This window comes from Rattus norvegicus, chromosome 2, assembly GCF_036323735.1.
Source record: "Rattus norvegicus strain BN/NHsdMcwi chromosome 2, GRCr8, whole genome shotgun sequence".
NCBI classification, from domain to species: domain Eukaryota; kingdom Metazoa; phylum Chordata; class Mammalia; order Rodentia; family Muridae; genus Rattus; species Rattus norvegicus.
The window spans coordinates 187,028,397-187,051,520 of record NC_086020.1 but is presented as its reverse complement, the minus strand read 5'-3'; the positions used below and the strand labels follow the sequence as shown (position 1 = coordinate 187,051,520).

The window sequence follows — 23,124 nt, the reverse complement described above, 5'->3', positions numbered from 1 at the left end:
TACATAGTTGAATGCCAGCAGCAAACCACTGAACTGAGAACGGGACCCCCGTTGCAGGAATCAGAGAAAGGACTGAAAGAGCTTGAAGGGGCTCGAGACCCCATATGTACAACAATGCCAAGCAACCAGAGCTTCCAGGGACTAAGCCACTACCTAAAGACTATATACATGGACTGACCCTGGACTCTGACCTCATAGGTAGCAATGAATAGCCTAGTAAGAGCACCAGAGGAAGGGGAAGCCCTTGGTCCTGCTAAGACTGAAGCCCCAGTGAACGTGATTGTTGGGGGGAGGGCGGTAATGGGGGAAGAATGGGGAGGGGAACACCCTTATAGAAGGGGAGGGGAAGGGGTTAGGGGGATGTTGGCCTGGAAACCGGGAAAGGGAATAACAATTGAAATGTAAATAAGAAATACCCAATTTAATAAAGATGGAGAAAAAAAATATAAATAGAACCAAAGCTGAGCAGAGCTGAGCCTTCCCCATCAGGGGGTGGTTCTGTCTGATGACACATCTTTCTGGGCTTTGGTGTCACCACATCAAGTGGTCTCACAGGGTTTTAGAGAATCTTTCTGGGGGACAAATTCCCACCTTGGGCTGGGGCCTTTTCCTTCTCCCAGCATTAAGATTCCTGGGGAAACCTCTACTTTTTTTGACTCCATTCTTCCAATAGTCTGATAATCAACCAAAGAGACAGTTTCTCATTTCTGCAAGCCAATTATAGTAGCAGCTGCTGGAAACATAGAAGAGAAACAACCGATTTGCCCATCCAAAGGTTTGAGGCTGCACTGGCTATATAAAAGGCCTCATGTGTGTTTCAAGGGGAACAATGAGGCAGATTGTCCTTTTGGTTAAGAAGTTTATTAGATGAGTTTTTAATGAATGCCTTAGACATACAAACAGGCCAGCGGAGACCAGCATAGCCTGGGTTGTGAGCAGAGTCAAGTCCTTAGCATCACTGACAGACAGACAGCATGGCCGGACTCTAATGGAAGCTCAGGCCTGAGAGACCGTGTATCTTTCTCTCTGGGCCTCAAAGCAGTAAGATTCCATAGCATGAGCCTGTGGTCAGGCTACAGGAGAAGGAAATTCCAGAGAAGTAATGTGTAATTCCCAGGAAGCGTGGGGGAGGTCACTGTAGTTGAAGTGTACCCATTATACAGGTGGGTGGGTGTGTCAGCATGATGTCAGGGAGTGTTTACTGACTCACAGACTGGGTCTTCTGTAGGGTGGCTGTCTCTCCCTGTAGCAACAGGGAGCCCAGAATCCACAAAAGAACAGAAGGCTGCAGATGGGCTGGAATCGGAGCAGCACATCCTCTGGGTAAAGATCACACCCAGCTCTCAGAGACAAGCTCCATGGTGGCTGCGAGACTTCAGGTGAGCGAGGACACCAGGCCTACTACGATGTCTCGTTGTTGTCATTATTGTTGTTTTAAGGCAGGGTCTCTGGCCTAGACTGGCCTTGAATCTTCCTCCAATCCTAGGGCCGCAGGTCTGGTCTATCTTTAGCGCCCCCAAATAGCCATTCCTTGCCCACCGAAGTATCAGACTGGCATCTTGAAAATAAAAAATAAAATCCTTTGGGATGAATTAACAGAACCCTACTCCAAATCAAAAGGTATTCACAGGAAAAGATACAGCATCTTCAACCCCGAGAGCGAGTCTTCTGGTCATTCGTTCTATACCAACATCCTCCTCCTGGTGCCTTTATTTCTGAAGGTAAAGAAATCTATTTTAAGGAGTCAATTTTCTCAGCCTTCTCTGAACCTTAGTGCATTTCAAAAGTGAGAGAGAGAGGTCAGGGGGTGTGATGGAGTGACCAGACAGAGTAAAAACTACAGTGGTGTGGGGAAGAAAGACAGGAAGACCCCCGGCTGCTAAAAACCCATTCTGCGGTTTTTCAAAGATCAACTGTGAAAGGTTGAGCTGTGACGGAAGTGGGGAGATAGGTTTTTAACAACAGCAAAAGACTCATTTTGGGAACCAAGAACATAATCAGCGTGAGCCCCCAGCTTGAGAGCAAGGAAGAACTTCTGTCCTGAGGTAAAGAGGCCTGCTGGGAACCTGGGCTCTGGGAGGAGAGATGGGATGCTTGGCAGAACTGCTCACACAAAGGCAAGCTTTCAGTTAGGCCAGTGAGAAACTGGCTCCTCAAAGGGAAAAATAAGTGTTCTCTGTCCCCCACCCCTACACCCCAGAAGCTGGTGGCACATGCCTTTAATCCCAGCACTCAGGAGACGGCGGCAGGTGGATCGCTGAGTTGGAGGCCAGGATGGTCTATAGAGTGTGTTCCAGGACAGCCAGGGCTACACAGAGAAACCCTGCCTCAACAAAAAAAACACACACACACACACACACAGAGAGAGAGAGAGAGAGAGAGAGAGAGAGAGAGAGAGAGAGAAAGAGAGAGAGAGAGAAACAGACACAGAGAGAGACAGAAACAGAGACAGAGAGAGAAACAGAGAGACAAAGACAGAGACAGACAAAGACAGACAGACAAAGACAGACAGACAGAGACAGAGAGACAGGGAGAGACTACTTATGCCAGATGGTTGTATGCTCACCCTTCTCATGGGCTCCAAGTCCTTGGCTGGTTCACACACGCCTTAAATGGGAGAGAGCCACACCACATCCATAAGAGGGAAATCTCAAAGTCTCGGTGAGCACGTTAGCGTTTTGCCTGGCCAGCTTAGCTAATGCTGTGCTGAATCCCACAGGCTGCTCTCTGGTTCTGTGTTCATGAGGAGACAGTAGATGAAAGACACACCTTTCTATAAACACAAAGGAGATAAAGAATCACTGCAAAAGCAAAAGCTACCAAAGGTTGCCAAGCCCGTGCCTAAGCCCTGGGGCCTGGCCTGGGTCTCGAGCCGCCTCTGGGAGGCTTCTCTGAGGGACGTTCATGTCCCAGGTGTCGTGTACTGGAGATGACACAAGCAGGGCAGCTTCTAGCCACGGCATGATTTGGGCAGAGAAAACCTGTTAATTCCTGGGTTTGTAAAAATGGACAGTTTTCCCTAAGTTCAGTTCCAGCTACTTCCTTCAGCGGGAAGACCCTTCTGCCTGTGAGTCAGAGGTCCTTGTTAACCAAGAGGGTGTGACCCTCTGCAAGGTCAGATCACAAATGGGATTTGTGAATCTGGGGATAAAGGGCACCTTTGCCTTCGTCAGTCTCTACTAGGGAGTTACCATTTGCGTCCATGGTAGAAGGTGCAAGTGGTGAAAGCCTGGGTATCCTCAAATCTGCTGGCAGCTGTTACAGCGTCTCCACCTCATTAAACTAAACAAGGGCTGGAGTGACCGCTCGGGGGCTGTTCTTGCAGAGGGTCTGGTTCACCCACCTGGAGGCTCAAAGCCTCTGTAACTCGGGTTCCAGGAGATCCACTGCCCTCTTCTGGCCTCCACAGGCACCAGGCACACAAGTGATCACAGACATGCAGGCAGGCAAAACCAACATTACAATAGTTATCAGACGGACACTAGATCTGAAGGATCTGTAATACATTCTATAATGCTATCTAACAACTGTCTTTATACAATTTCTTTGTTTATCCTAGACGTTTTGTTCTAGTAATTTTAGGCTCCTTTTTTATTTTATATGCTATGAATGTTTTGCCTATACACACACACACACACACACACACACACACACACACACGCACGCACCACATGTGAGCCCGGTGCTCACAGTGCCCATAGGACAGTGGTGGGTGCCCTCAAACTGGAGTCACAGACCCTGAAGACTCCATGGGTGCTGACACTCAACCCTATCTTCTGAAGACACAGCGCCTTCTAGCGGATAGAGCTCCGGACAGCTGGGCCCGCCGGCTACACACCAGGACCTCCTGACATTAAGGTCATTTCTGCCAAGAGACTCCTTACCCCAGTAGTCCCCACCTTCCCCCAGCCCAGCTGAGGATCCCAAACAGACTTATATATTCTAAGCTATATATTCCAGCTAGTCCTTGTCACCGCAAAGCCACTCACGCGGAGTGACTGACCATCCCCCACCCCCACCCCGCAGCAGGCCAGCCTGCCTGCTCCATTCTGGGGTTGTAAGTGACCCCTACTCCCCTCCTCCCATCCCCCTGCACCAGTCCCTGAGGACACAGTCCTGTAAAGACAGAAAGAACCTTCTAACAGCTCACAGACAGTGAGTGCCCAGTAGGGTTAGAAGCCAAATCCCCACCTTCTCTGCCTTTCTTTTCCCACCACATCCTTCGGGTACCAGGACTTGAAGTCAGCAGAATGGCCAAGGCCTACCTCCACTGACATCTTGCAACCTTCCAGAGCCCCGGGCCCAAATTTCTCCCTTTCTAACCCCTGTAAACGCGTCTTCAATTCTGTTTCTGCCAAAGTCCTTCATGCTTCACTGTTTGAGAGTAGAGAGGTGGCTGTAAGAGGAGGAACCAAAGGGTTCGCCAAAGGGTAAGGATCCCAGCTTCCCCACCCAGTCTCTGTAACCTTAAGCGAGTCACGCGGCTTCTCCGAGACGTCTGCACAGAACACGTGATTAATGTTGCTCAGGGTTTTACAAGAACTACATACAACCGTGGGTGCGGATGTGGACTGCAGCCAGTTGTGCAGCCGTAATAATAATGACTAGCATTTATTGAGCAGTTGTGCTACGCCAAGCGCCATGCTATCTAAGCGGCCATATTGACCCCCTTGGGAAGGTAACACTATTACCATCATTTATCTATCAATAAACTTGCTTTTAGAGAGATTAAGAAACTTTTCCAACATTGGACAACTTGTCATTGTCAAGGCGGGTTTCAAATCTAACCTGACTTTAGAGCAGCGGTTTTCAACTTTCCTAATGCTGCAACACTTTAATGAAGTTCCCCCATGCCGTGACCTCTTCCCCCCACAACCATAAAAGTATTTCATTGCTACAGTCATTTCATAACTGTAATTTAGCTACGGTTATGAATCATAATGTGAATTTCTGATATGCAGGATATCTGATAGGAGACACCTGTGGGTCTTGGCCCACGTGTTGAGAACTGCTGCTCTAAGAGAAAGCATTCAGCCACACAGACTCCTGTTTTAATGACCTGCCTGTCCTGGCATGTGCTAGACCCTAAGTGCTAATCAGCTGTTTTCACTTTTCCAGGGCTTAACCTAGGATCTGCCACAGGAGCCTAAGAAGCTAGTGTTTAAGATGTCCCTTGATTGTTTTTGACAGCTAATGGCGCTGAAACAGAATTTGGTACCAAGTGTCTGATGTTTGCCCTGTTGGCTAACACACTATCCACTTGTACATTTTCTGTGTTTGCTTAGAAGAATATGATTTGACAGAAAGACGTCTATATGCCTTCAGTTGGCCACGCTTCAAATCTTCTACTCCCTTTTATCCCTTAACAGTTGAGACAGCCGTGCTGAAATATAGGTATCACTGTGGTCCCCGTTTCCCATTTCTTCAAGCAGTTTTACTTTGTATAGTTAGAGGTTACTACATAGTTTCAGACGGTCTTTTTTAATCAATTTATTTTTAGGCATTCAGGTGTTTTCGCCCCGCATGTGTGTCTGTGTGCCCCATGTTTGCAGTGCCTGTGAGGCCAGCAAAACTATACCTTTTGGGGTTGGAGAGATGGCTCAGAGGTTAAGAACACTGGCTACTCAATTCCTAGCGTCCACATGGTGACCCACAACCATCTATAACTGTAATACTATGAGATCTAATGCTCTCTTGGGTGTGCATACTTACACACAAACATTCATATATATACATAATCAATTAATTTTTAAAAACTATACCTTTTGCCTTATATTAATCTATCTATGTCAACTTTACTATTTTTTATCCTTTTAGTTTTGCATTTCAAAGTCATTACTCTTTTTTTAATGACATTTATTTTTATTTTAATGTGCAATTGAGGGAGGGCCACAGCACTTGTGTGGAGGTCAGAGGACAGCTTACAGCTTTCAGGGGTCAGTTCTCTCTGTCTATCATGCAGTCCTAGAGATCAAAGTCAAGGCGTCAGAGTTGGTGGTGGACAACTTTACCCTCCGACCATCTTGCCAGCCCCCAGTACTCCTCAGTATTCTTCTTTCACCTAGTACAGGGTAGGATTTTTTTGGGGGAGGGGCAGGGTCTCACTATGAAGCCTTGGCTATCCTGGAACTCACTCTGAAGACCAGGCTGGCCTCAGACTCATAGAGGTCTGGCTGTCTCAGCCTCCCAAGTGTTGGGATTAAAGGTGTAAGCTAAGATCCCTGGCCATGGTGGAATCTTTTTTTTTTTTTTAAATTTATTTATTTATTTCATGTATATTAGTACACTCTCACTACCTGCAGACACACCAGAAGAGGGCATCAGATCTCATTATAGATGGTTGTGAGCCACCATGTGGCTGCTGGGAATTGAACTCAGGACTTCTGGAAGAGCAATCAGTGCTCTTAACCACTGAGCCATCTCTCCAGTCACATGACAGAATCGTATGCATCCCTCTGGATTGTAAACATAAACAAACTCTTTCTTCTGTGAGTTGATTTTGAGACTGATATTTTATCAGAGCAACAGAAAAGTAATTGATACACAGCATGGAAAAATACTCTTGGATCCGAGGAGTCAATGCCACAGAATTTCAGTTTTCCCTAAGTTAGAACAGAAATCGAACATATCCTAATTTTAAATAGCATAGGGGGATGTCCTCTTATAGCCTCTACGGGAACACATGCATAGACATGCAGGCAAAACTCATAAAATAAAAGTGAAATAAAAGTAATCTAACTTCCTTGGGTTGAAGAGGTGAATAAGAGAAGGAAATGGCAGAGATTAATGTAATCACGGTGCTATATCTACGTATGAAAATGCAGCGAAGTCCATTTCTTTACACAACACATATGTGGCAAAAAATAAAGTATGTGTTAAGGGCCGGAGAGATGGTTCAGTGACTCAGAACACGGGCTGCTCTTCAAGAGGACCCACACGGCAGCTCACAACTGCCTGCCACTCAAGTCCCAGGGATCGGACACCCTCTTCTGGATTCCTTGGGCAGCTGCACACAGAAAATGCCCAAAGACACCCATGTACACATGGTTACACATAAAACTAGTAAAAAATAAATATAATATATTTAATTATAATTTAAATATATAATATATATTTGTAAATATATAATTTGTGATCATCAGGAACATGATTGTAAATATTTCTGTCTTCTTCCTTCAAATGTCGAAGCTTAGGTCTGTGCTGTACACCAACAGCGTCTATTAAATTCTTGTTCCCCGTATCATGGTGCTACTGTAGGAGGTTTCAGAACCTCAAGATACAGAGACAGGGATTGCTAGAGGCTAGCCCACCAGCCTCTTCTGACCTAGTTCTCTGTGTCACACTTGCTGTCATGTGAACAAGCCTGAGCCACCCTCCCAAGCCTTTCCTGCTATAACAGGCTGATTCCCTCTGAAGCCATAATCAGAGAAGACCTTTCCTCCCTGAAGTGGCTCCAGTAAGCTACTGTGTCACACCAATGAAAAAGTGACCCCAAAGCTTGTGAGTATACCTACTCAAGAAGTTACAGACTAGAAGTACTTAAATATACATTTGTAAATGTATACAATTTAAAAATATATAATTTACATATTAACATACAGAAGATTCTTAAAAGCATAGCGTGTATGTGTGCAAACTAAGATGGCCTGGGTTCTGCGTACTTAGGCATATGGTTCCACCTTTGCTCTTAGGCTACACAGCTGCACAGCACGTTACTTTACTAAGTACCGTAGGCAACCGTAACACAACAGTGTTTACATATCTAGACAATGTACAGTAAAAAGGTGTTTATGTGTTTAATCTACACTGTGCCCTTTTTGACATGCTAAGTTATGATAGACAGTGTAAGCCCTTATTTATAAGCTAACACAGCTCAGTTTTTAAATAAATAGAGGTTGATTTGGCTCATGATTCTTTTTTTATAAATTATTATTATTAAATTATGATTTATTTATTATTATGTATGCCACTATCTCCAGGCATACCTGAAGAGGGAATCGGGTCTCATTACAGATGGTTGTGAGCCACCATGTGGTTGCTGGGAATTGAACTCAGGACCTCTGGAAGAGCAGTCAGTGCTCTTAACCTCTGAGCTATCTCTCCAGCCCTTGATTCTTGATACAGAAAAGTCCAAGTGTGTGGCTCCAGCATTGGCTAAGGACCCTCTTGCTACATCATAGCACAATGGAAAGTCTCTGTTTTCATAATAATTTATACAATGCATCACTAATGATGATGGTACCTTGGGACATACATCACTAGTGTCACGGTGTCACGGCTGCACAATCATAGAGTATCCGCATAAAATCCAAGATGGCGTAGCCTGTGTCTACCTTGGCCATGTGGTACAACCTTTTGCTCTTAGGTACAGCGTGTTACTATACAGAATATTGTAGGCAAGGGTAACATAACAGTAAGCAGTTATGAACATAGACACTGACAGTGTACAGTAAAACTACAGTCCAACCGTTTGAAACAGAACATGTGGATAAAGCACTTCCTGTGTGGCTGGTGCCTGCAGGACTGGGAATCCGTTTAGATGACTGAGTGAATGGGGAACGGTGAGAGGCTGGGGACGGCTGACCTCTGCTGAACCCTGCACATCAGCCACTCTACGTACACTGTGCCTCAAAGGGTGGATCCTCAGCACCTGGGAAAAACCTTACTTCAATAGTAAAGTAACCTTCACTAACATTCATAACTTTACAGCCTTCTCAGTTTTTAATAACCTAAAACATAAACATGCTAGTTTGGAGGACCCATGTTTGTGATCACAGTTGGGTAAGCTGAGGCAAAAGGCAGAAAGAGTTTTTCTCTAGCCCCAGGTGTGTCTCAGAACTCACTCTGTAGACCAGGCCAGCTTCTGCCTCCCGAGCGCTGGGATGAAGCCTGTGCTACCACTGACACCCCTGACTATCTATATATTCTTATTCCGTAAACCTGTCCTAAGTTTTAAAGCTTGCTAAGGTCTGCAAAGCCTTTGGACTGCTTCCCTGTAGGTTTTCTTGGAGTTCTGTTATTTTCTTTTCCTCTGCCCTATTTTCTCTTTCCTTTCTCCCTATTCTCCTTTCCTCTGTTCTTTTTCCTTTTGACCCTCCGGTCATCCATTTCTGTCCCCATTTCATTAAAATCTCTTGTGCCACTGATGTATAGGCCTGAAATGTTGGCAGAAGGCACACGCCTGAGGAATATTCTCTTGAATGAACGAATCAAATTTATCAACTCAGTTTCCTGTGTTTGAGTGCTTTTTAAAATGTGGACATAATTTTGTTTAACCAAGATTAGAATATAAAAATATAAATAATAATAATAAAATATTAGGAGAAAACGCTCTCAACATCAGGGAAACCTTATGGAAAGAATATTGGAAACCAAACAACTTTTTTTTTTAATGAAAACTTTATTGTAAAGAATTCTCAAATAAGAAAATGATGACGCATTAAAATTAGCCAAATCCAAAGTGTGTGCATCTGTAAACTTCCCTGCAGCCAGGCAGCCATTCTGAAGCCGTGCGGCATCTTCTTGTCGGGTTTTATACTTTCATTATCCAATATGGTTTTTAGTTCTTACAAATCACCGAAATATTCATGATACACTTGAAACTAGAACAAAATTAGCTTCATTCATGATACAAGTGCCCTTCACCTGAATTCAGTCCTTCCTCACCCCTATATTTACCCTTTCTTGTTCTCCTTTCTACATATTATACTTTACCACATGTATTTACATATATGTATTCAAATGTACATATACATATACACATACACATATACACACATATGTGTATAACGGGCTGTTTGGCAAAAGAGCCCAAGAAAAATAGGCAAAGTCTCTCAGCCCAGCTCCCCGCCCCATTCTTCTCTCCTCTTCTTGATCTTTCTCTATCATTCCCAAACCAGCCGTACCCTGAAGTTCTCTTCACCTCCGCCACAGTCAGACAACCCCAGCAAGTACCCAAAACAGGGAGCTGGTCTTAGCGGCCTTAGCGTCTTCATCTAATGAGTGTCTTTCTGTGCTTTTCAGGGGTGTGCAGCCACAGACCAGCAAAGTCAACATCTACGTGAAATTCCTGCGGCTGACAAAAACATGCAAATCCTGATGGCACCTGGCCAAAGCTGCTGTGCCCTGGCTATCCTGCTGGCAATTGTGAACTTCCAACATGGTGGTGAGGATAGGTCCAGGGCAGAGACAGTCATTGGGAGAACTCTGGGTTTGGGGAAATGATTTTCTCTGTGCATGATTTCATTTATCAGTAAAGATGCCCTGATTTTTTTCAAGACATATGAAGGAACTCTTAAGCTCTCTAAATTATCGTGACTGCATAATTTCATAGTAATGGTTTGATTTTGTGGTTATAGATAGATAGACTTGTAAATGTTACAGTTCTGAGGGGGAAGGTAACCTGGCAGTCAGGAGCCAAGGAATACCACAAAGTCACACCACACAACAAACTTCAAACCAGAGATTGGGAGAGACAGAAGAAAGGCAGCCTCTGCTGGAGAGAGAAGCAGCAAAGAACTAAGCAGGAGGCAGGCTTTATGTTTCTTGGGGTGCCCTGGGATTGGTGGGATTCTGTGGCCTGATCTTGACTTTTTTTCCTGTATGGCAGGGCCTGGCCATTCACCTGCCTTGAAGGGCTGGAAAGGCAATTGCGGCAGTTAGAGAAGTCTGGGGGCGGGACCTAACGCTGGAGCTTTAGGGATTTACAGAAGTTCAGTGGTCAGGGAAGCCACACTTCTCTGCCTGCCTTACCTTGATGCTCTACCGTGCAAGGGCAACTGCAGCCTGTGAGAGAAGAGATTTATACCCACTTAGCCTTCAGGTTACGAGGGCCTGTAAACTTAAAAAAAAAGAAAAAAAAAAGGAAGGAAGGCCAGCTTCCTGAGAAACCTTTAGGACTATATAGCAATAAACTTTGATGTGCATCTGTCATGGTGTAAGGAGAGAGCTTGAAGTCATCCCACTGCCTCATCCAGGCAGTACCCCTCACAACCAACCTTGGTATGGGAGGAGTTCAATCTTTCACAGTCAGAGACTTGGGCACCCCCATGTCTGACTCCTTCCTCTACAGTCTGTGCCAACTCTGACCATGTGAATGGGAAATAAAAACATCTGACTCCTGGATATAATAATTAGAATATAAAATTTCTGATAATATAAGAGAACATTTTCAAGTCTAGCTTTGGAAACCTATCCAACGCTTAATAATACTGGAGCACAAAGACATGCAGACGAGCTTTTGAAAGCAGCTGAGGGGCTAAAGTCATGGCCCAGCAGCTGAGTGCTTGCTGCTTTCACAGAAGACCTGGTTCAATCCCAGCACCCACAACCATCCGTAACTCCAGTTCCAGGGGCTCCATTACCCTTTCTAACCTCAGACACCAGGCATGCACATGGTACATACACAAACATGCAGGCAAAACATACATACACATATAATGAATAAATCTTTTAATTTTTTAAAATGCAGCTTAAATAATTTGCTAAGATTGTGTTGAAACAAAAACAACAAAACTTGTGCTGGGGAGACGGCTCAGTTGGAAAAGTGTTTGCCAAACATATACAAAATGCCAGGGATGGTGGCAGGGGATGGGGGAACCAGGAGGATCCTTTGGGCTCACTGACCAGCCAGTCTAACCAGAGACCCTGTTTCAAAGGAAGTAACATGTTCTTGAAGATGCCACCGAGGTTATCCTATGGTCTGCACGTGCACACGCGCATGCGCGAGTGCACGTGTACACACACTCACACACACACACACACACACCATTTACACTCATGCATAAAAACACTCATTTCCCTTTGAGGTCTCTGCCCTTTGAAGAGGGGAGACAGCTGAAAGAACAAAGCAATAGTTCATGCTTCATCCATAGGTGGCTTCCATGACAGCCACCGTCACCACACTGACAGGAGGCAGCAGGCACAGGGCACATCGCCTACATTTGGCAGTTCCCACGCTGGTCAGGAGTAATGAGTCTGCCCGGGTGATCTGCCTGTGACAGCATCTGTGCAGTAGTCTTTGCTCAGATGCTGAAAATAGTGCAATAGCATGTACGACCCATGGAGGGATCTTCTGCCCACACCGCCCCTGCACTCATGGTGTCAGCGAAGCAGGTGAGGCCCTCGGCGTTCCACCACCTCGAAGGTGCTCTTCGAGAATGCTTGGTGGCCACCATGCGCCTGTCTTCCTTTGCTACTCTGTAGCAGTTCACCCAACCCATATTTTTATGAACCTGTTTACCCTTGAGGGATTTCTTCAGGGATTGTCTGGCCACAGCTCCTTTGTGGAATCATACCACGAGAGTAGAGTTTTTGAGGCTTCATTCCTTCTGGTCTTTGGCCTGAGAGCCTCTCCTGTCATCTCCGACTCCCTGTTCCACCTTCCGAGCTCCATTTCATGCGCACGCCATTTCTTTGTTCTCCTTACTTCCTGTAGATTCCAAGTAAGGCCTTCCTGTGGTGAGAATTTTGGTTTCTTTGAAAAACACAGAAACATTACGAGAATACGTCTTCATTTTAATGCCAGGTGTGTTACACTTTCCCAGAAATTAGACTCTATCTCCCTGAAATAGGAAGGCATTTCAGAGCACTTGTTTGCATCCATTCACACAGGGAAAAACCTTTGTTGGCAAACACATCCTCCCCACTGGGGTAGGGCTTCCTCCCATCCATCCGCCCTACCACCTCTAGGCCCAGGAACATCACTGCTACGGCCTCCACCTCTATCAAGGGACCGTGGCCTGAAATCTCAGTGTTTGCCATAGACCAAAGTGCAGTATTTTGGCCAACTATACTTTGGGCTTTGAGAGCAGAGCTGTGATGGTTTGAATGAAGTGTCCTAGAAAGTCTTGGGCATTTGAATACTTGTTCCCCAATAGTGGCTGCTTAGGAAGGATTAAGCCATATGACTCTGTTGGAGATGTGTCACTGGGGGCAGGTTTGAGGTATCAAAATCTTCTCTCCATTCTCACTGTGTGTCTGCCTCTTGCTTACAGTTTGACATATGAGTTCTCAACTCTTCCTGCCACCATGCTTCCGCTCTTCACATTCCCAGGAAAATTAAACACTTTCTTTTCTAGGTTGCTTCAGTCATGGTGTTTTGCCACAGCCGTTGAAAAGTAACTAAGATCCAGCTCCTGTTTTATTTGCCATGGCCCCATGCATGGTGTAGAAGTTTTACCTGTATACATCTGGTCCCTAAAGAATCAGAAGAGGCAGGCTGTGTGCTTACCGTCACAGAAGCAATTAGCAGTTGTGTTTCCCATCTGCCAGTGTCAGACTGTGTTCTAGTGACAAGGACCAGCGGGGTGGGACTTGAGGAACCCTGGCTTCCCACAGGTAACTTCTGCATTCCATTCCAGGATGTATTCATATCAGCAGCTCAGCATCCCAGAAAGGAGGGCGACTGGACTTCACCTGTACTTTGCAGTACAAGAAAGATGAAGCTGAGGGGCTAATTCTCTTCTGGTGCAAAGACAGATCTTGGAACTGTTCCCCTGAGACCAGCTTGGAACAGCTAAAGGTTAAAAGGGATCCTGGGACAGACGGTGTCATTGAAAAGTCATCTCAGTTGGTGTTTACAATAGAACAAGCCACACCATCAGACAGTGGGACCTACCAGTGTTGTGCCAGAAGCCAGAAGCCAGAAATCTACATTCATGACCATTTTCTCTCTGTTCTTGTCACAGGTGAGTCCCTAATATCCCTAATGCCATCAGAGAAGCAGTGAGCAGGGCAGACAGTGGGAATTTCAAGTAGCAGTTTGAGGTCCTAGATAGCAGTCCCCTTAAGAATCCTTCCTACTACCCAGTCCTCTGCTGACACCCCAATTGGCAGATACTCCTTGTCTTACACCTTTCTTCAAAGTACGTATACAAACGTAGTTGCATCTTTACTACTCCAAATCTTTCTAGAATGCCTTTCATTCTCATTGGAAGACTGAGTCATTAGGAGGTAGAGAAATTTATTTAATGATACTCATTGACTAGGCTAGTAAAAATACAGGTCTACAACCTAGATCTTTTGATGCCTACTTTGGAGGTCTCCTAGAGATGAAGCTGTATTTCCTCCAATAGACAGAGATTGGTCTGAAATTGCCCTAAGAAGCATTCAGTTCTAAGAAACTGGAACCCACTGAAACTATTGGATTAAAAAAACAGAAATAAAGCAAAAATGTGGCCCCCGTGAGTTCAGTTTTCTAGAATCAGAAGTCAGAAAGTTGACAGACCCCTGAACTGTTATTCTGGGTCTTAAGCTCACCGAGATAGCAAGGCTTCCTCTTCTGACTGTGTCCTTCATAGTGGGCGTGCCTCCCTTCTCCATTACCACCTCAATAGAACAGTATCATGCATTTCTTTACCACAACAATACAATAAATGTGACAAACCTAGACAAGCTTTATAAAGGGCCCATCTGAGAGCAAACCTTCAAAAATTCTGTGGGGAAAAGAAAAAGTATCTTCTACCTAGAATTCTATTCCCAACCAAACTACCAATATGTAAGAAGAGAGACACTGTCAGCTATACAAAAATTTTAGAAGAACTTGTTGTCTGTATGAACTTTTCTCTGTGCTGCATATTGAACCCAGGACCTAGAGCATGCTAAGCCAATACTTTACCATTAAACCATATGCCAGCCTCATATGAAATTTTTTAAAAAGCCATCAACCCAGCATGGTGGCACATATCTAGGATCTCAACATTCAGGAAACCAAGACTGATCATAAGTTTTGGGCCTGGGCTACATAGCTACATCAAACCAGTAAACAAATAAATATTATTTCTGCATTTTATCTGCAGTAAATAAAAATCTGAGAGAGAGGAAGGGCCTTTTAGTAAACATTCCCATTCTCTTCTATGGTACTAGTCATTCAAATGTTCCACTTCAGTGTGACCTATATTTTCTTGCTTGCTTGTTGCTACATACCTATGTGACCTGTTACTCAGCAGTTTGACTATTCTTTCTTCCACTGAAATCTTCTCTCTTGGGTTCTGTGAGTGTTCTCTGACTTGTTTAATTGCTCTCCTGTTTTGCCTTTATTTCCTCTTCCCATCTATCAAACCCGTCCTCACCATTCTGCCTTCCTACCCTCTCTCAAGCTTGCACGGACCCTGGTTTAAACCTGCATTTTGCAAGTGACGCACAAATCACCTTTTCTAGCTCTACTTCAAGCACCCCACTAATGCTGAACCGATTCTGGGCAGCTCCATCTCCTCAAACTTGTCTTCCCGAGACTGCATCTGTCCATGATTCTCTGTCAAAACCCTGATTTTCTTTATTTACTACAAGTTTTTCCTACATTTATCCTTTTCTTTCCAAATACACTCTCCAAGTCTTTTAAATCACAATTGAAATATTTCTCTAGACTTTAACAAGTGAGATCCTTGAGATTACCAATCATTTCTCTTTCAACTTTCTACAGGGCTTATTGTTCAATAAATGGGCCACCAACTCTAAGCACTGTCCCAATCCAGTCTAGGTTGCCAGCAGACATATCTAGAAGGTCAGCTGTGCAGGCACTCAAAGAATCAATAGCTTCTCAGTGTCTACAATGCCTAATCATTCTAGCCTAGTATGAGGCTCTAGGCCAGTGGTTCTCAATCTGTGAACTGCATATCAGATATGTACATTATGATTCATAACAGTAACAAAATTAGTTATAAGTGGCAGCAAAATAATTGTATGGCTGGAGGTCACCAAAGCATGAGGGACTGTATTAAAGGGTCATGGCATCAGGGAGGTTGAGAGTCATTGCTCTAGGCAATTTCATTGTATTTATGTAGCTACTCTGCTCTAGTTAAACCGCAAGAGTAGCCATCCTGAGCACAGTGCCAAGTGCTGCATGCCAGGAGTCCTTGCTCCTTAAACCTGGTGTTCACAGGCTCCTAATGCACCCCGAGTGTTCCTACTTGAGCTGACTTTTTCTTAACAAGGACTGTCTATATCCTCTCAGGCTACTTAAACATTCATCATGAATGACCATCAACAGCGGCAATAAGGTGCCCTCTGGAAAGTAGGAGCAGATGGGCAACAGGTGGCATTAAAAAACAATGCCTACCATGTACTGGGCGCTCAGCATGTGCCAGGGATTGTGCTCATATTAATCCATACAGACTTTCAGGAGGCACTATCGTTGTCCTTTGACAACTCATACTCAATGCTCACACAGAGAGACAAGGACCGAAGCCCCAGCTCTATTCCAGCACCTGAGATTTTAACTTATGCTAAATGACTTGATCCATTCCAGAAGACTATTTATAATGAATGAAATCTAGCAGAAACCCAAAGTCCCCAAAGTTCAGGATAATCTGTTTTACCTTCTGTCAAAACTCTAGAGCTCCTGGAGGCCTACATGCATCTCTGTCTCTGGTGAATGCTAGATTCTGTGTTGATTTCTACGTTTAACTATAAATAGCATAGCTCACAGGTATCAAAAATATTTATTCAGGAAGTGAATTGGACTACTAGGCTTTCTTGGAGACTACATAGGAAATGCTACAAAAGGAAGATTGGACTTCCGGAACCCTCTTTTGATCCACAATTCTCTTTTTAACCTGGAACAGAGAACCACACGGAAATAAGACAGAGGAAAAGGTCACACCCTGACTTCAGCCATATGAATGGCACTCTCAGTTCAGGCTTCCTGCAAGTAAAGGCTTGGGGGATGCTGGTCTCCAGCCTGGTGGCCTTTCAAGGTATGTCCGGGAGAGATCTCAGCTCTGCCAGCTCAGTCTGTCTTTGCTTAATTATTTCCTAGGAGGGAAAGTACAGAAAGGAAGACCTTAGGGAGGGAAAAATGTTCTCCAAGCATGCAAACCAGTATGTGGGTGACACTGGTTCTAATGTGTTAAGTCCTCACAAATCTGTATCTACATGGAGACAGCCAGATCAGACTTCCCACCAGGGAAGAGGTCAGACCCTCTAGGAGAGGCTGTGGGAGACAGTAAACACAGCGACCTCCACTCACTGAACAGTGCTGCAAGTGGAGGCAACGTTCATCTAGATATTATAGAAAGACAAACAAAGCAGGAGATGGGGCTAAGATGGGCTCCAACACAGCTCCTCCCCAAAGCTGATGACCTTATTGAGTATTAAAAGTTTGGGGCATTTAATAATTTTGTCACTAGGCAACTAGTTGCTTGTTGAACAAGCAACTAATGCAAGTTTTGCCTGTCCTTGGAATTAATTCATTTAAGCTTTTCTCAAATTAATAACTACTAGTTTGAATGATACCGTAATGTAAGCTCTATAAATGCAGAGATCTTTCCTGTAAACTGTATGATGGATTGGTGACTCTAACCTCAACAACACCTCCAAGCAAATATCCCTATTATTTAATGGAGAACTAAGTGTGCCCCTCACAGGATCTAGTACAGATCCTTCTAACTCCGCATAATGCAAAACTCCTCTAACATGTAAAGCACTTCTATCCCCATTACAACCCTCTGCATTTTCACACTGCCTCCTCATATACCCAGAAACAGAGACAACTTCGTAAGCAAAGTACATCTCCCTTGCCTGTACCTACACCCAGGCAAGGACGTGCTAAAACTGGGCCAGGTTTCACACAGGGGCTCTGGGAATCAAGTGGTCTGACCCTTTATTCACAGTTCACTGAATACAAGTCTCCCTAGCAGGTTAAGCTAAATTCTTGTTAATGTTATTTCTTTAGGCACAGTACAAACTCAGTGGGGAAACTGAGTCCAGCCTTGTCCTATCACCACTACTTTTGAACAACAAAGCTTTAAACAACCAAAACCAAAAACAAACAAACAAACAAAAACCCAAAGCTGAACCCCACTACTTACGTGATGAAGCTGTGAGAGAAACTGAGACAAGGTATTGGCATTGCAGACGTCAACAACCATGCCTAGTTGTCCCTTTTCTTCATCTCTCTGAAACTCAGGCTTAGTAGAATTATGGAAGAGGCAGTGTTCCACACAAAAAGACATGTTTTCTTGGACCTTAGCAATATCATGGAGACCAAGATATATAATGCTTCCTTTTGTGTGAGGAAAAAGATGGAGTTTCCTGGATCCCTGCTTCCCTCTATGCCTCCCACACAACACATATATTATGTCCATATATTTTCCCCATTCCCTTTCCAGACATGAAATCCTACCAAACACACATCTCAGGACAGGTGAGCCTTCTCACATCAAGTGTTCTATTTCACAGCTAGTCTAAGTTGTGAGGTAATAATGCAAACTTTTATTTTCCTCCTACAGCTCTATGAACCTTGTGACAAAGAGAAAAAACAAATTTCAGAGGAAGCTACAGCAAGGGAAACCTGACGATGAACACAGAGAAAACTGGTCCATAGGACGGATGCCAAAGTACTCCAGCACCAGCAGGGCCAGCGAGATGTTCAAGCAAGTAAAGGTGCTTGCCTGCCACACTTCAGGTCAAACCCGTGTACCCACATGGTGGAGGGACAGAACTGATTCCTACAAGCTGTCCTCTGATCTCCACTGGAGTGCCATGCCTCCATCCCAGTCAACAAAAACATCCCAAGAATCTGGAAGAACAGTTGGTATCCGTCTGGATCTCCTCCCACACTGTCGGAGCAAGGGTGGTTTCTCCCACCTCAGTGCCACTAAAGAAAACATTTTGCAAATGTCAATGATGTATAGTCCTTAAATACCAGGTATGTTTTACACCACAGAACAATGTTTTTTCTCCACACAATAAAATAAGCAAGTTTTAATTTTATGTGTATGAGGCATTTGTGAGGGCACTGCACACGTGGAGGTCAGGTCAGAGGACAACTCTTGGGAGTCAGTTCTCTCCTTCTACCATGGGGTCTGGAGATCAAACGTAGGTGGCTAGGCTTGTGCACGTCTCGCCAGCCCCAAATAAGCAAGTTGTCTTTAAAAAACATAAGAACATAGAGGCTGAAGAGATGGCTTAGAGAGAGCGTGCAATCATAACACTGGAGTTTGGAGTTCAGCACCCATGTAACATCCATGAGTTTCCACAAGCCTCAGCTTCAAGAGGACAGAGACAGAATTGCTGGAGCGTGCTAGCTTCCAGAGTGGTGGAGAAAAAATGTGAGACCCTACCTCAGAGGAGTAGGTAGAGAAGAATGGAGGACACACGACGCCTTCAGGTCTTCATGTGCACATGCACACACACACACTAAAGAAATAAATCATTAAAAATGAAAACACCATTCTTAAAAAAACTTTAAAGAACTTTTATTTAACGCTTTAAAGAAAAATATAGAACAAGCAAATATGGGAAAGAGAGAGCGAGAGACTCAGGTGCAGTGACTGGCTTACAAGGAAAACAAAACTGAAGGCAGATTTGGTGTCTGATGCCCCGCCTGCCCGCCCGCCCCCACTGCTAGAAGAGGAGGCAAACTCAGGCAGGCCAAGAACTTCCCTGACTGCAGTCATCTGTCGTCAGGACCTATAGCCTCTTTAGTCACTGACTTTTTGTTTTTGTGGGTTTTAAGACAGGGTTTCTCTCTGTAATCCTGGCTGTTCTGGAACTTGCTCTGTAGACCAGGTTGGCCTCAAACCCACAGTGATCTTCCTGCTTCTGCCTCATGAGTGCTAGGACTGAAGGTGTGAGCCACCACTGCTAGGCTGGCACTGGTCATTTTAAAAGATGCTCGAAGCCTTTATTTGCACACTTTTCCTGTTCCTAAACTCACACACATTTTTCGACTTTGGACAGATAACCTCCTGTCACAAACAGAACAAGGAACAGACTATTCCCAACAGCAGGGAATAAAGATAAGATCAGAATATTTTGCGGACCCAAGTGGCAAGCCATCAAAATAGACACCTTACCTGTCATCTTTTTGGCACAGACCTACCAAAGGTGGGAACTAAGATTTATGGAGACTAAGACCCAAGGATGATATGTTGTAGTAATATCTTTAATAGGATGGTCTTGAACCTCAAACTGAAGACTTTTGACTTGGTGTCCTACAGAGATAAAAGAAAAAGGCTTGAAGTGTAAGACCTAGATCCAAATCCTGGCACTGCGATGTGATAGCTGCATGCCTTTAGGCAAATAAAACTTACTTTATGTGTTGAGTGTTTTACTTGCACACATGTGCCTCGCATGAAAGCCTGGTGCCCACGGAAAATGCAGCTCAGATCCCCTGGAACTGCATTAGTGATGTGTAAAGGAGACAGCACCCACGTTGTTTTTCTGAGAATCAAATAAGACCCTACATCTGGAGCCCAGAGACATCTGAAGTTTGACACCAAAGTCTCCAAAACTTTCTCCACTATATAATATTCTCTGTCATCCTTTCTATCTGTTTATGGTTTTAACTAAATGTTAAGCTCACATAAACAGAGATGTCATTCGCCTCTTACTCTTCAGAGAACCTTCTGGAACTACTCAGACCAGTCACCTCAGCACCACATCCAAATACAGGGAAGGTTCCATATAGCGCACTGTATTAACTGAAGAGCACACAGATCTGCACGTGATCTCTGCTTGCTTATCAAGACACTCACAGCATTTACCTAAGCAACCATAAAGCAGAGGTCTAAAACGATGTTTCTTCTGCTGCTTCCATGATTCAATTAGGCAGAAATGGGGAATACTGTCTTAGGTTTAAAATGTGTTGACACAATCAATTTCAATTTTTCAAGTAAGCCCATGAACTTCCATGTATGAAGCTCAAAATCTGTATGAATAATTCACAACTTGTGAAGCCACTGAGCTATTACACAGAACCTACAAACCCATTTCCTTCTGCTCAAATAAATATGTGCACGTGTAACTGGATATAACTAATAAAGACAAATTGATTTAAATACATATAGAAATTACAGCAGCTTTGTGCTATTCATTCATCAAAAGTTGCTAGAAACATAGCTATTTCTCTTCTTGCTTGGAGGATTTCTAATGCATTTGAGGTTTTAAGAACTGTACTTCTGGGGTTGGGGATTTAGCTCAGTGGCAGAGCGCTTGCCTAGCAAGCACAAGGCCCTGGGTTCGGTCCCCAGCTCCGAAAAAAAGAAAAAAGAAAAAAAAAACTGTACTTCTGATTAGGCAAACTAAGCACCGTAAGCCCACAGACTGACTTACAGACCTAAGGATCTTAGTGGGAAAAAAAAAAAAAAAGGCTACAATAAAGACTTCATTTCTGTGGACCATCTAATTTGTCAGCAAAACAAAATTTTTATGTTAAAAACAAAAACCCTCAAATTTTAATGTCTATGTTCCTTTTGTCTCAGACAGATAAGAAAGGGCAACCCCCGCCCCCAAGATTTTCTAGTTCAGGTGAAAGCTATACATGCCCCCAGTCATGCATTGTTCTGATTTCCGGTACAAACCTGTGGAGCAACCCTGAGGTGCCCAGTCTGTGTGCTCCGACAGGGACATTAGTACCAGCCAGAATTTCCTGTCACAGGAATAACACCATTCCGTTATATCTTTCCCCAACTCCCTACGCAAGAACTTAGGACATTCAAATGTAATGTCATCTGAATTTCAAATCTCCATTAATCTCACAAATCGCACTGTATTAGTCAGGGTTTTCTAGAGGAACAGAACTGATCCTCTATACATATTCATATGTACATTAGTATATGTATTTATTCATATAAATAATACAGAATTCATATATTAATGAATTACACATTATTTATTACAGTGGCTTACAAGCTATGGTCCAGCTAATCCAACAATGGTTACCAACAGAAAGTCCAAGAATCCACTAGTTGTTCAGTCCATGATGTCTCAGCTGGTCTTCAGAACACACCAGAAGTAAGCTCCAATGCCAGTGAAGTGAGGACCTTTCCAGCAAGAGGAAGGACAAGCAGAGCCGGCTTCCTTCTTCCATGTTCTTATGCAGGCTGCCACCAGAAGGTGGAGGCCAGATTAACCCAGAAGGTGTAACCCAGGTGTACCTGGTGTGGGTTTTAGTTAATTCCAGCTGTAGTCAAGTTGGCAACCAAGAATAGCCATCACAAGCACCTTTACCTTCCCATTTCTCTGCCACAGAGGGAAAACCCTTGACATTCATGTAACATCCCTTTCGTTGTGGCCCGTAAGTTTGGGTATGTTGTGTATTCATTTTCATTGAATTCTAGAAAGTCTTTATTTTATTTGTCTTGACCCATTTTTTCATCCAGTAGAGAGTGATTCAGTTTCCATGAGTTTGTAAGCTTTCTGGTTTTTGCTTTTCTTCTGTTGATATCTAGCTTTAATCCATGGTGGTCTGATAGGATGCAGGGAGTTATTTCAATGTTCTTTTATCTGTTTGGACTTACTTTGTGTCTAAGAATGTGGTCAGTTTTGGAGAAAGTTCCATGAGGGGCAGAGTAGAAGGTGTATTCTTTTGTCTTTGAGTGGAATGCTCTGTAGATGTTAGGGCCATTTGGTTTATAATGTCTGCTGTCTCTATTATTTCTCTGTTCAGTTTTGTCATAACCTGTCTTAGTTAGGGTTTCATTGCTCTGGAGGGACATGATAAATGTAACTCTTATAAAGGCATTTATGAATGTTATTTATAACATTTAATCGGGAATGGCTTACAGTTTCAGAGGTTTAATGCATCATCATGGTGGGAAGCATGGCAGCATCCAGGCAGACATGGAGAAGGAGCTGAGAGTTCTACAGCTCGCTAAGGCAGCCAGGGGGACGTCTCTCTTCCACACTGGGCAGAGCTTGAGCACACCTACAGTGACACACCCCCTCTGACAAGGCCACGCCTCCTAATAGTGCTACTTCCCATGGGCCGAGCACATTCAAACCACCATACTGCCCATTGGTGAGAGTCAGGTGTTGAAATCTCCCACTATCAAGTGTGTGAAGGTCAATAAGTGATTTAAGCAGTAGTAGCATTTCTTTTATAAACTTTGGGTTCCCTTGTGTTTGGAACACAGATGTTAAGAATTGAAATGTCATCTTGGTGGATTTTTCCTCTGAGGAGTTATGTAGGACCCTTCTCTATCTCTTCTGATTAGTTCTGTTTTGAACTCTATTTTGTTAGATATTAAATGGGCAATACCAGCTTGCTTCTTAGGTCCATTTGCTTGGAATATTTTTTTCAACCTTTTACCCTGAGGCAATGCCAGTCTTTGATGTTGAGGTGTGTTTCTGGGATGCAGCAGAAGGAGGGAATCTTTCAAATTCATTCTGTTGGACTGTGTC

At 44.0% G+C, this 23,124-nt stretch overlaps 1 protein-coding gene across 1 annotated transcript; it reads left to right on the top strand.

Annotated features, from left to right (window-relative positions):
• Positions 1-9,073: 9,073 nt before the first annotated feature.
• Positions 9,074-21,867, top strand: Cd160 (CD160 molecule). Its single transcript, XM_039103937.2, has 4 exons — positions 9,074-10,165; positions 13,362-13,688; positions 16,563-16,694; positions 21,824-21,867. Exons 1-4 carry the CDS (start codon positions 10,087-10,089, stop codon positions 21,865-21,867), a joined length of 582 nt encoding a protein of 193 aa, XP_038959865.2. The 5' UTR covers positions 9,074-10,086.
• The last annotated feature ends 1,257 nt before the right edge of the window (positions 21,868-23,124 follow it).

Excerpts from the sequence above, each read along its gene's own strand:
- Cd160 (XM_039103937.2), top strand. The coding sequence starts at position 10,087 with ATGCAAATCCTGATGGCACCTGGCCAAAGCTGCTGTGCCCTGGCTATC. Across the intron at positions 10,166-13,361 it reads TGTGAACTTCCAACATGGTG|GATGTATTCATATCAGCAGC; the intron begins GTGAGGATAGGT and ends ATTCCATTCCAG. Across the intron at positions 16,695-21,823 it reads CAGCCTGGTGGCCTTTCAAG|GCTGCCACCAGAAGGTGGAG; the intron begins GTATGTCCGGGA and ends GTTCTTATGCAG.